This window comes from Periophthalmus magnuspinnatus, chromosome 11 (assembly GCF_009829125.3).
Source record: "Periophthalmus magnuspinnatus isolate fPerMag1 chromosome 11, fPerMag1.2.pri, whole genome shotgun sequence".
NCBI lineage: Eukaryota > Metazoa > Chordata > Actinopteri > Gobiiformes > Gobiidae > Periophthalmus > Periophthalmus magnuspinnatus.
The window spans coordinates 15170182-15184498 of record NC_047136.2 but is presented as its reverse complement, the minus strand read 5'-3'; the positions used below and the strand labels follow the sequence as shown (position 1 = coordinate 15184498).

Genomic DNA, 14317 nt, shown 5'->3' with positions numbered 1-14317 from the left:
TAATGTACCATATAATGACAATCGGGTGGATATTCTAAATTAAAAAGGTCATCTCTTTTTGTCTGTAGTATTGGTACAGATTATATGCTACTTTTGACATGTGAACTCAACTAATAATTTTCAGGTTAAATGTTGTAAAAAAGACCTACAGTCATGCTAGTAAACCTCATTATATCCCGTTACCAAAGCTACAATGCAGTAGTTAATTCTAGGCAATAATACAAAATACTGAAGTTATCCTTTTGTTTATTTATTTGATAGGGACAGTGTGTATTAAAGGTCCTATATTATGCACAGTTGACTTTTGTGAGCTTTAGGCCATGTTAGAACGTTGTTACCTCATCAAAAACATACCTAATCTTTTATTATTAGTCTGATAAAAGTCTGAAGCTCAAAATGCTCTGTTCCACCTTGTGATGTCATGAAGTGGTAGTATTTAGGTCAACAGCTGCCTTTTACCCTTTGTTCAGTAGAGATTCCAGGACTGAAATTATCCAAATGATACTAGTGATGGTAAAAGGAGTTTAAAAACATAGTAGAGCATTTCTTGTATCACTGCATGACATCACAAGGTGGAAGAGAGTGTTTTCTGTTTGAGACAAGAACACAGCCTAAATATGCAGGTTTTGTGTGTAACAAAACTCAATTCCAGGTATGTTTTTGATAAGGAAACAATATTATAGCATAGATCAGAAAATAGCATTATATGGGCCCTGTAATTTGCATCTATAACGGTTACATTTCCCTATAGGTCAATGAAGTAAGTCCCAATTTACTGGGTCAAAACTGGTAATATCCTCTGCCTATGTCTCGATTAGCAAATAGTAATTGTATACAGTATAAGGCTGCAGTGATACCTCACCTGGCTTAGCTGTATATGTAAGTTTAGTAAACTGAAAATGTAGCATGTGCACATTTTCAATATAAATCTATATGCCTTGTAATGATAAACAAGGCAATATAACAAACACTGCCTTGTACAAAGTAGTATAAAATAACGTCTTGCTATCCGTGCTAACCCCACTGTTTGGTGCTGTGGACTTGGGCGTGGTCAGCCTGGCTCTCTCCTTAATGCTGTTTTGCTGGTGGGATTTGATTACAGGCTAAAGCAGGACTAACTACAGGCTGCACTCATATTTATTAAACTGGCCGTCCTTCTGTTTGATCGCTGGGGCTGTGCTAAAAAAAGCTACAAACTCAATTCATTTTTGGTCTTCTATCATTTTTGTTTATTTGTTGCCATATCGACACTCACCCCTGGCTCTGCTCTGTCCTCTCTCATGGGCTCATAATGTGATTTTGTTGGTTCGGACTTGGGCTCTCGCTGGGATGGCTGCAGGCTTGTGGTTGTCTGCTGAGGCTGTTCTGAGTTTGTCTCCTGCTTTTGGCATTAACAGGCATGACCCCACAACTACCGCAGTCTATATAATGTAAGCATATTACACAGTGTACCAACAGGGAGAATAGAAATATCTTGGTGAATGAGAGTAAAGAATAACATCGAATTGTAGTGATGTATAGCAATGTGTTATTTTTTTAATAACTTAACATGAAAGACCTACATATGCACAACATTTACCTACTAAAAGTGGTCTTAGGTTAATTTATATTACTACAGGTTAATGTGGGCCTATTGTGAAAAATCAACTTTTCAGAGCTTTTTAGTTGTTTTCCCTTAATTCCCTTCCATTTACTGACCCAAAATTGTATTTGGAGTGATTCGTGCATGTTTGAGCAAGCAACAATTCCCGTTTTGCTCTGTACTAACTTCCTTCTCCAATTTTATTTTCTTAATTGGTGATCTGCGTAGCATTCGGCAGTGTTGCATAGTTACTTGGGTAAAAATGTAAAAATCCTCGGCTCACTAGCATGATGTGCAGTTATCCATCTGAGGTGCTGATAACTTTACAGCTCTTTGTTGTGATCATGTTTACGGCAACAGCTCCCACTGGGAACCGCAGTTTTCTAACATGGAAGAGAGCGGTTTCTTTTATTGAGACATTTTAGATGAACGTTGATTTAAAATGTCAAAATTATAACATAATGATCCACAGGTGTCATAGATTACAACTATGACACAAGCAAAATAAATCTTCTTTAAGGTAAAGTACACTTTTTTGTTCTCTGTAGGGAGTTTGTACTCTGCATTTGACCCATTCAGGGATACCTAGGAACCTGTTGTCAGATCATAAGCTAGGTTTGGTCAGGAGTAACTAGCTGGACGTTTAGTCTATTAAGCATGTTTATTTTCAGATATTCAGTGTACTGTTAGGTCCAAAACCCCAGGCTGAGAACCTGTATGATTGTAAGTGTAATTAGACTTTGTTCCTCTTGAAGTATGTGCCTTCCTTCACCAACTTGTTTCAGTAAAAATACTCAATGAAAGCTCAAACTGTTTTCATTGATTAACATTGTCCCACTCTCACTGGACCAAAGTGCACAGACAGCCCCCAACACACGCACCTCAAATCGGACGTGCACGCTGCTCTGCTCCCCTCTGCACCCATGGGACCTCCACCTACCCCACCTTCAGATATTAACTCCTATGTCTTTGATTTATTCCAGCTCGCGGTCGGACCAATTTGGAACTAAGAGAGAAGTTCATCCTACCAGAGGGGGCGTCCCAGGGTCTTGCAGCATTTAGGTCCAGAGGAAGAAGATCCAAGCCAGGCTCCCGAAACGCATCCCCCACCCGCTCCTCCTCCTCGGCCTCTCACAGCGGAGCGTCCGGACCCTCTGCTCCATCTGCGCCCGCAACACCCACCACCTCTGCATCTTCCCGGGTATGGATAAGCACTCACTGGGTTGTTCTATAGATTCTAGGATTAGATGATGTCTCAATCTCAGATAAGGGCAAGAGCCAGTATTCCTTGATCATATAATATTTTAATAGATATTTTGTAAACATTAAAAAATATGTATATGTTGAGAGATATCCATGGGTTTCAGAAGAATGAAAGATGAGGACCATTGCAATACCAATTAATTTAAAATGAAATATCCTATCTTTTCAATGTTCCTCAAAATGTTGTAAGCTAAAATCCATGAATAGCATGTACAGTAGGTTTTGGATTCTTGCTATAGTTAACGTCAACCTAAAGTCTATATGTTTAGTCATTTGTCTATGATGTTGCAACATTATTAAATAGGGCATATTATGCAAAACTTTATCATGTTATAACATTGTTTCCTCATCAAAAGTGATCTCTCCCAGGCCGTTTTCAAACCCTCCTTATGGTTTAGCTGTAAGATTCTGTGCAATGCTCAGCCCACAAATCTATGTCACCCTCTCACATGACAATTCTCCATAAATGTACAAAATCAGGATATAATACTGTACACAACAACTTGACAAACCTGGCACGATGTGAATGAAAGTGAATATGGTAATTAAAGCATTTTCAAAACAATGCAATATAACACGGTGATCTAAATAATGTGTAACTACCCCCTCTTAAAGGACCCATAGTTTAAAAGTTCATTGCAAATTTCTATATAAACCTAAAGTATTAAAGCTTGTCTGCAGATAATAAATTATATTCAGTGATGTCCACATAATATAATCAGAAGATTAATTTACTCTTCTTTATGTATTATAGACAAAATATAATATCAAATGCTAATACCTTTGGCTCTTTCCTTCCATCTGAAATTGTGACATGATCCAATTCTAGGAACATGAAAACATTGAATCATGTCATGTCTAAATGTTAACTGTACATTTGTTTGTCTTTTGAGTTTTGTCTCAATCATCACATCCCTAACTGTGAAATTATGTTTTGTGTCCTTGTATTTTCTGCATTTTACAACCTTCCTCTTCCTGCTATATTGCTTTAAATCCTCCTTAATTCATTGATGGGCCACACTCAAAATGACACCTTCCCTTTACAAATGCTTGCTTTCTCGTTTCCTTTCCTTGCTCGCCTCCTTGCCTCCTTCCTTGCTACCTTTAGTCGTCCCACACTCGCGACTATGCCAAACCGTGGCTGGCTCACAGTAAAACACCGGCATCATCCAAGTGCCACTGCTGCCCCGATGGCCATGAGGTAACTCACTCTAACATCTGTATCCCGACAGCGCTCAGACTAAAAGTACCTCAAAAATGCACCTTTTACCCCTTTACCTATTGCCCCGTCCCGCCAATACCTGCCCCACTAAAGGCTACTGCACTAACAATCTAATATGCCCAGAGGCTTATAATAACATAATAAAAACAAGGAGGAAGGTTGCAAGTTTAATCATTTAAACTCTAATTTGAATGTTTACATAGATTTCAGAATAAGAAATTAGTAGCGTTGCCATAGTAATACATAGTTGAACAAAATTAAGTATTATATCTTTTGAACAGAAAAAAGTCCATGAGTAAAAGTCTTTAAAGAGGGGGTGTTACGCAAAATAGATTTTCTGTTTTAGCTTTCTACCATGTTCTACCATCAAAAACGTGCCTTGAGAGGTTTTAGATGTCATCCACATGTTTGAGTATTTTAGTGATCTATTTAGTGAAGCCCTATTTGTACCTTCCTTATGGTTAGCTGTAAGATTATGGGCTCCCTTTTGAACCATTGTCGGTCATTGTAGTATGGAGTGTGTACATTATTGTGTGTATTATTAGTAAAGATTGTTGCTGACACTTTCTCATAACTACACTTTTAATAGTCTTAATAAAGCATAAACATATCACAGCCCGAATCATTCCTATTCACATATTTGTTCATGAAAAAGTATGTCTCTCTTGATGCCCTATTAAGACTAATTTAGGTAAAGCTATCATTAAATAGTACCAGTTAATACTTTGCAGCTGATGTCGTCAACATTCGCTGGGGGTGTAATGCTAACTGTAGGCACTACTCTGTCTGAAACGCTGTTACTCAGGTTAGACTTTAATCTGAGCTTTGTTTTAACACAATCTATTTAGCTGGAACTACCACAGGTGGGCTGATTTTTGCCGTTAAACATGGCCCTCTCTAATAACATTACAGTTACACACTAGATAGCATTATCCATCAGTTTTTGTAGTTAGTCACTCTCACCTTTTTGTTGAAACTCAAACACCTAAACATGACCATGAACGCACGTATTGATCACAGGCTCCAGAAAATGTTGTTGTTTAAATTCCTTTTTTTAAATTTTTACTCGAGTTTTCAGACAAATTTTAAACTTTTTGTCAGTGTTTGCTAATGTGGGCATTGTGCCACCCTTGTAACTGCTGAACATTCCGCCATAGGGATACAGGCAGAACACCCCCAGCATGATGTATCAATTGTTCCGTAATCCTAAAATTAGCACAATTTAGTTTTAGTGATGTCAGTAGTTGCACTGGACTATTAATATTTTCACAAAGGAGATATTTACTTATAAAGTTTAGTTTCAACACTGCAGGAAAAAAGTTACTACTCATCTTTTCACATTTTGTACAAACGTCTTTGGTGTTATCCATAAACTTTGTGTCACATGTCGCAGTTTGTGTATTATTTTTGTTGTAATGCATAATTCTGCATTGCTCACCACTGTTACATCCTCCTGACATTGCCTGTGTGCTCCTGTAGGGGGCAGCAACGGGCTCAAAGCTGAAGAGGCCGACCTTCCACTCGAGCCGAGGATCTCTGACCGGAGAGAACGGAGGAACTTGTCACACCAGCAAAACCACACGGACTGGTGAGGGTCTACTCACAGACATCACACACCTGTGATGTGGAAAATCTGTATGGAATTTGCTATGGGAAAATGTTTCCCATTGCCTTTAAGAGCTGACTTGATTGTTGAGGTGGAACTGCCTACATTTTCTGAATAAATCTGTTTTTTATTGGTGAAAAATACCTTGAAATACATATATACTTATATATTATAATTATTGTAAGCGTGCTTCCCTCTGCATTAATCTGATACCATACTCCTGGCAAAGCAATAACATCTCCATGGAGACAAACAGATAGTGGACCCCTCCAGAAACTTTGCCAAGTGCACCTTTAAATTGTACTAAGCCGACTCTGGATTTCATTTGACAGCATCTACATTGCCTTACAGGGCTACAAGTAACTCTTATGTTAGTCGTCCACCAGTCAGTGATGAATTTTTAAATTGGTCGTCAACTCAAATGATTATTTCTATTGTATATTGAGACTCTCAGGAATACAATTTTAACCAAATAAACATGGAATATAGCTGAAGACTTCTAATAGAGAATATTTAGAAATAAAATGTGTATTATTGATGAAAAACAGAATAATGCTGCTTTCTTTTGTCATGTGTTTTAGATTATAATTATTAAAATACTATGACATTATTTTAACAGTTCACTAGTCACCATTATTGGTGATTAATTGTAGCAGCCCTGACATCAGTATTCTATCTGAAATCACTGTTCTGTCTAAAACTCTGTTATTTAAATTAAACTTTAATTCGAGCATATTTCAGTTAAACTCACCTTTTTGTTTAAAATCTGTTGAAAATTTGCTGAAAACACTTAAATGGGACCATGTATTGATCACAGGTTCACAAAAAATGTGTTGTTTAAATCAATTTAGAATTTTTTTTTTCATCAGTTTTTAGACAATCTGAAAACTTATCAGGCTGTGTGCGTAAATGTGTGCACTGTCTCTATGGTAACTACTGAATATTTAGCTATAGACATACATGCAGAACATCCACAGTGTGATGTCACTGCAAAGTATCAATTGTCTGAAATTAGTAGCAGTCATTTCAGTATACTGCTGCTGTGTCATTGGGCAAGACACATCATTCGTCCATCCATTTGTGACATAGCTGGTTAACGCCAACTCCTGTCGTCTTGTCTCTTCCCTCAGACCCAAAGCGCGGGGGCTCCACTACCAGTGGTCCCACCAGTCGGGCTGGGAGCCGGGCCGGAAGCCGGGCGAGCAGTCGCCGTGGCAGCGATGCTTCAGACGCCTCAGAGCTCCAGGACGCCCGCTCTGTCTGCTCTGATGCCTCTGACACCCCACGACGACCAGGAGGGGGCGCCAAACCATCCAAAATCCCTACTATCTCCAAAAAGGCCCCCAGCCCGAAGACTACCAGCGCTACCAAGAAATGATCACGAACATCTTAGCACTACGGAGGAAAGTGTTCAGAAAAACATGCTATTTCTGTCTCAACTTTTCTCCAAATTAAAACATGCACAAGAACGAAGAGAGATTGTCCACACTGACTTTCCCTTTAAGACAGGAACTCTCTCTTCTCACTGAATTGACTTATGCTGCCTTATTTTGTGTTACTTGTTTCGCCTGTCCTGATTCGAGACAGCAAGAGCAACGGATAGAGGGGAACCACAAACAAAAACTGTTAAGGAAGACATTTTGGTTTTTCCAGCCCAGATGCCTCGAGGATGAGCTAAAAAAATACAGAAAATATGCAACAACTGCCATGCCACTTCCTCCGAACTGAAATGTGTCGCCTCAGCAGAAACAACCAAGCAGCTTCCTGCGTTTTGGGCGAGATACTTTTAGCGATCCGGTGGCTAAAAGACATAAAAGTATTCCCAAAAAAGAGACAAGGATTTGCATTTCAACACGAGGCAAGTGCAACAATACACCAACTTAAAACTGGTAATGAAATAAAGGACTATTTTTATTCTAACAGCACATAATAACTGACAGTTTAACCCAAACCAGCATGCACTAACCTCGTCCACTTTTGGCCTATTGACGATGATAAGGTAGACAAGTGTTACAAGAAACTAGAGGTCACTGTATGCAAACGTTTTAATTTGCGAATGTCTTTTTTTGTGGTTAATTTATATCTGATTTTGTTTATCTAGCTTAAATAAATAATAAGAGTATATTTATTTTGACATCATATCATCTGCAGATTGAGTATTACTGGTTCAAAACTTTTGTACCAAGAAAATGTGTGCGATTTGTGTGTAAAGTTTGTCTTCATTGTCACTAACCATCTTGTTTGTTTTTTGTTTTGTTTTTTTGTTCTTTTTGCTACTATTGCTCGGTTTCCAAATCATGACCAAAGGGGACTTGCCCTTAATCTGTAGACAAGAAACTACATTTATGATTGACAGGAGGCGTGACCGAGCGGACCAATGAGAGCAGGTTTCCTCCCTCATGTCCCGCCCCCTGTACTTCTTTTTAGGCTTTTTCAAATGCCCTGTTATGTTGGGGCCAGAGATGTGTCTGTTATCTCAATGTACGAGATGAAGAATGAATTAAGTGACCGATTAAAGACCTGTTTAGGTGATTTTTATTTATTTATTTGTCTGGAGGTGGATTTTTGGGCAGAGGAGCCTACACCTTTTGATGCTGTGCTTATCTCAGTGTGAAGACGAGGGGAGGGAGGGGGGGCGTTACTATGACTCAATTGTGTAAAAGTAAAAAGAACTAAAATTATAAACATTTTTGTTCTGTTTTTGTATTAAAATATGCTTGCAGTAAAAGTGACTCTTGCTTCTTTATTATGTGTCAACAATGTAACAACTATGCATCATTTTAATGTACAATTTTTACACAACCAATGCCATTAGGTGAAAGTGCCTTATTAGCAAAGCAGTTGCCCACGAACCCAAGCTCTGATCAGCCACTGCTATTATGTCCGTAGGCAAGACACTGTTATGTATTCACATGTGATTATTAGCGAGTATTAGAGTATTTGGGTAGTCTTAAAATATGCTATATATTCTTACACTGTCAGTGAAACATGTAGCATGTAGGCAGGGCCGGCCCAGCCTATAAGCAGACTAAGCAGCTGCTTAGGGCCCCGCCACCAGAGGGCCCCCAAGAGCCTATACATTTATATTGAAAATAATGATTGAAATTTTTTTTCCCCTAAAACTAAACGGCGCTCGGGGGTTTATACTAGTCTAAATATCCTTCTTAAATGACTAAATGCGTTTTGTTACCAGTAGCTAGATATGTGCTGCCTACATTTGTTTTTGCGCCAGGCATTGGTGTGGACATCGACGTAATTACGCTGGCGTGAAGGACCCCTCCCCTCCAGGTGCACTCTGGGAGCGCGGAGGCAGCAGAGGGACGTTTGAATGGGTGTACTACAAACTAAAATACTTTAACTAGTGATGTTCTGTTTATCTAAAGTATGGGACAATGTATGAAAATCTCCAGAGGGGCTTTTGTTTTGGGGACAGGACTTTTTAGAGAGGACTCGGAATATGTCAAACTTTACACCAGTGGACCTGCAGATAAAACAGTGAAGATGGACTGTATAATTCTGCAGACAGGACACACCTCAGAGGGACAGAGGACAGAGAGGACACACCTCAGAGCGGCAGAGGACAGAGAAGACACACCTCAGACGGACAGAGGACAGAGAGGACACACCTCAGATGGACAGAGGACAGCAGGTGAGTCCGTTGGCTGGTTTTGGTTGTGTCTGATCCTTTTGTCTCTAAACTGTGAGATGTTGTGAGTGTAGTTAAAGCGTCAATGCTCCTGAAATCTTTGTTACATCTGCTGAACGAAAGAACGACCTGTGAACGAGTCCTGAATGTGTTGTGAATGCTCATATAGGGACGCCGATATCACTTTTTGCGAAACAAGTACTTCATTTTGAGTACTCGCTGATACTGAGTAAAAATACCATTTCCAGACATTTTGTCTGGTGTTTGGTTATAGTAGTGAACTAATTCATTTTGTATGATTTTTATAATATAGACTTTTTTTTTTCTTATGTTATCTACTGAAATCACTTAGGTGTAATTCAAATTAAATATACTCAGATAAGAACCTGGCTTTAATATTTACCACTTCCTCTTTGCAGAGGGCACTCGCGCTAACTGTTAACGAGCTAACTGCTAACGAGCTAACTGTTAACGAGCTAACTGTTAACGAGCTAACTGTTAACGAGCTAACTGCTAACGAGCTAACTGCTAACGAGCTAACTGCTAACGAGCTAACTGTTAGCATAACAGTGACGGTTGTGTTACTTTTACCAGGGCCTCACTTTCACACATATATTCATTCTGTACGTCTTTTAAAAGCTTTGAACCCGCTCTGTTGCTAAATGTGTTTGTTAATTTTAATTAGTTACAATGCAGCACAAGCAAATAAGTAAATAAATAAAGCGTGCTACTGTCGTAAACACAAGCACTGCGTTGGTATTCTCTGTCAACTATAAAAGCCTTTAGAGTCTTAAATATTTGTATATTTCAAGTGACAGTCACATGTGATTACAGCCGCGCTTAATGTGCAGAACAATGTGCATGTTTATGTCCAGAGCTCACTGCTCTGTGGAGAGCTGTGAGCTCAAACAAGAGGCAACACAGATACAGTGGTATCGGCTCTTAGTATCGACAGCCCATTGAGGAGTACGAGTACTGGCACCCGATACTGGAATCGGCATCTGTGCATCCTACTTATTAATATGCGCATTTTGGCGAAATCTCGCATCCAAAGCCTAACAATAAACATAAAAATGATGTGATCCTAAAATCCTCTGTTATTTAAGCAATTATTTATTGTTTATTTAGCAAACAACGAAGTTAAATCTGTCAACTGGACAAATCTTGTAGGAGTGAAGACGTTTCGCTGCTCATCCAAGCAGCTCATCTTCAGTTCTGTTATTTAATGTTCAAATGATCTGATGATTATAAATCTGATGTTATGTCCAGGATTTTTCTCTGATACAACTCTTAATGTGGATCACTACTTTGTACTTCCTGAGTGATATCATTTTGAATTAAGTGTACCCTTGCTTAAGCACATAATTTGGCTACTCTATCCAACCCTGCATTTTATGACATAAAGAGTTCATAAATGTAAGCCCACTTCAGTCAACTGTAACACATTAAAATGTACCAGAATTTAAAATTTCTCTGGCAGACCCTCCTTCCTTACACATTTTTATACTGTTATACTTGTGGCTATTAGTGTTGTGAACCTCTAGAATTTTCAGTCTTTTAACAAATGGTTGTGTCTGAATGTTATGAACATGTGGCACTGAAGTGGAGAGGGCCCCCAAGGGCAAATTCAGTTTAGGGCCCCCTAAAGGCATGTAGGGAGTGTTTAATTATGGAAAGTTGACTTCTCAGAGCTTTTAACCATGTTATAGTTGTTTCCCCTCACTATTTACTCACCCGAAGGTGTATTTGGAGTGATTGCATGTTTTATACGATCTTTAATTGCTTATTTTAAAGACAGTCACCGCTCTGTACTTACTTCATTTGTCAATTGAGTTTTCTTAACCAGTGATACACATAGGATTTGGCAGCATAGCGTAGTTTGGTACAAATTTTAAAAATCCACTGCCCGCTTGATGTGCTGCTGTCCATCAGAGGTGCCGACAACTACACGCCTCTTTGTTGAGATGACATTTACAGTGACGTCAGCTCCTGTTGGGCACCGCAGTTTTCTAATGTGGAAGTTAGTGGACTGGTGTCTTTTACCAAGTCATTTTAGGTTAATATTGGGATTTAAATCGTGCAAACAAAATGATCCACGGGTGTCATAGATTATAACTATAGCGGACACAAGCTCAATAGATCTTCTTTAATAAAGGATGAAGACCTAATTCACAAATAGTCTATTAAGAATAATTCAGGCTTAGTATCTATTTAGTAGCTACTACTTAGTTAATACCCAAACTCCTAAGTAGGTTCTGAGGCTGAATCATTTAGAATAAATAATTTGTTCATTATGAATGCACTTTTGTTAAGTCTGATTAAGTGAAACTAATACTTTTATTTATAAATGTTTTACTTCATGTATTAAGCAGTAATCTCTCTGAAGTAAACATGGTGTATATCATGGTGTATATTTTGAAGAAATTAAACATTTTCCTCCATCTCTGCTTTATCGGCCTGTTTACATTCCACGATGAGCTGCAGACCAGCGTCTCAGAGGCCGGACGTTTATGTGTAATTATCCTGAAGGACATGCCCACAGGAAGCTCTCTGATGGGATGGGAAAGTATAAGTGTATACGGAACATTGAGAATCAACATGAAAAATCAAGACCATAATTGTTCATGGTACAGTTTGTAAAATTATCATAATCATCATCAAAGAAAATCATCAGATGTGCAGAAAAAAGCGACTTACTCATTCAGACAAGGAACTCCTTCTTAGTAAGAAATTAGCGCCTGGTCCTGTAGTTGTTCAAAGGAGACACATAAATGATACAATCATGTACAGTGTATTATTAGTTTCCAGTGTGTGTTTGTTTACATTTTGAAGTGTGTGTGTGTTTGTTCACTGTTTGCAGTGTGTGGTTTGTAAATATATATTTATTTTGACCCATACCACTCGTTTTGACTATATTTTATATACAAATATACATTTTATATTGTGTTTTGATATGATATATAAATGTACAGTAATAGAACAGCTGTGCAGATACAGATTCCTCTCAGTGTGTATTGGCCATTGATACTGTCACTAGTTTATGAGTTGTAAAAATCAAATGATCGTGTCATATACTGAAAAGAGTTACCGGACTGTCAACATTGGAGTTTACATTTGGCTTGGTTTGGTTGGAAGCTCATGTTGTGCCATAGTTAAAATTAAATATTTATACTTCCAATAGCATTAACATACTACACAGGTCATGAGCAAGATTTTTGTCATTTTCATTGTATAAGTGGCTAAAGCACTTAATTAAAAGTCTTATAACAGAAATGTAAATGTGGTCATTTGATTCTTTAATAAACCATTTAACTTGGATGGATGCGATGCAGCGTGACCACAGTGCGCACGTCTGATGTCGCTCACAGTGGTCCATGGGACGCTCAGGGAGTTTGTGTGTTTGCTCAGACTTGTGAAAAATTAGAGGGAACATTGGTCTTAATGCCACATTATTGAACAATTACCAACCAATCTCGAGTCTATTATTTTTAGGCAAAGTCCTTGAAAAAGTTGTTTACAACAGCCTATTAACTTTCTCCAAATGAACAACTCCTTTGACATTTTCCAGTCAAGTTTTAGACCCCACCACAGCACTGAGACTGCTCTAAAGCAGCTCTGCTTGTGAACAAGTCACTCCATGGCCTAGCACCAAAGTACCTCTCCAACATGTTGGTGCCGTATGAATAAATTAATAATAATAGTCAATAACTTAATAATTGTTTAAATATTATAATACGCCGATAATGTAATAACTATTGTCTCAAACCTTTCCCACCAAAGAAAAGATTTGGCTTTCCAAGTGCCACTAGATCTAAACCATATAAAAAAAAGCTATTCCAGGATTAATCTAACTAAACCAGGTCTAAAAGAGGATTACAAAGTGAATTGCCACCTCAAGGAGCTTGGTAAACTTAAAAGAGTTTGAGAAATTCTGTAATAACTTGTTATATTATTGACTATGATTATTATTGATTATTATAGCTTTGGCATAACAAGGAACATTTTCTTTGATAAGGTAATAACTTCAGCTAATAATGTGGGCATTATTGGCCTGTTATTACATTATGGGCTTATTACACTTAAACTTGGCCAAAGCTATTACTTTATTGACTGTTAATACGTTATGAGTTGCTACACATACTTGTGATGATAGGTTGTTTGATCACTGTAGTGTTATCTAGTTTATTACTATTAACTGCTTTTGTTAATATTCTACATTCAAAGTATGTGTAAAGCCCCACTATGTGACATTCAAAATACCAGTATACATAACATTTTAAAACACACATTCAATATATGTTTGTGTGATTTATGTTTTATTGCACTATAAACTTGGAGAGCAATCATATTTTTGTGGAGTTGTTTCAGCTCTTCTTGCAGTCTGGCCTGAGCCTCAGAAATAGTCCCTTCTATCCACTACTGCAGGGACAGGTACCTCTCTCTGCTCACCCTGAATTCTGAGGTGAGTCTCTCCTAAATTATGTAATCCTCCTCCTTCTATTTCTGCAAAAAGGATAAAAATATTCAAATTTTGCAGTGACACTACATTGAGGGGTGTTCTATGTGTATCTCTATAAGAAATAAACTAACAAATTACATCACTTCCACTGACTCTGTGTAGCTGCACTTGCTCGGCCTCAGCTAAGCGCCAGTGCTCCATGATGGTGTCCTCTGCACCTCTGCACCGTGCTGCTCGGGGCAGGACATCTCCTGGACTTTAGCGCTCATTGTAGGACTGGTTATCTATTTAAGATTACATCACTAAGGCAACCAAAATCTACAACAATCTTCTGGCTTTTATTCTGTACCAGATCATTAGACCACACATTCATCAGTTAATCAGTCTGTGGGATCTCAATCATCAGTTGGAAAATCTGCATTAGGCTGCTCATTATTACTTCTAGGTACCATATATGGAAGTTTTTGGAAGTGGTACATCACCTTCCATGATTCCAAAATGAAAAAAAACAACATGTGTTTTTCTGGTCTATTTTTTGG

At 38.2% G+C, this 14317-nt stretch overlaps 1 protein-coding gene across 1 annotated transcript in view; it reads left to right on the top strand.

The window, feature by feature from the left end:
- Positions 1–8401, top strand: part of macf1a (microtubule actin crosslinking factor 1a) — a 175159-nt gene extending 166758 nt beyond the window's left edge. The window contains 4 exon segments of the mRNA XM_055225486.1: positions 2566–2783; positions 3954–4046; positions 5547–5655; positions 6804–8401. Of these exon segments, the coding sequence (XP_055081461.1) occupies positions 2566–2783; positions 3954–4046; positions 5547–5655; positions 6804–7051 (668 nt within the window). The 3' untranslated portion in view covers positions 7052–8401.
- Positions 8402–14317: the final 5916 nt, after the last annotated feature.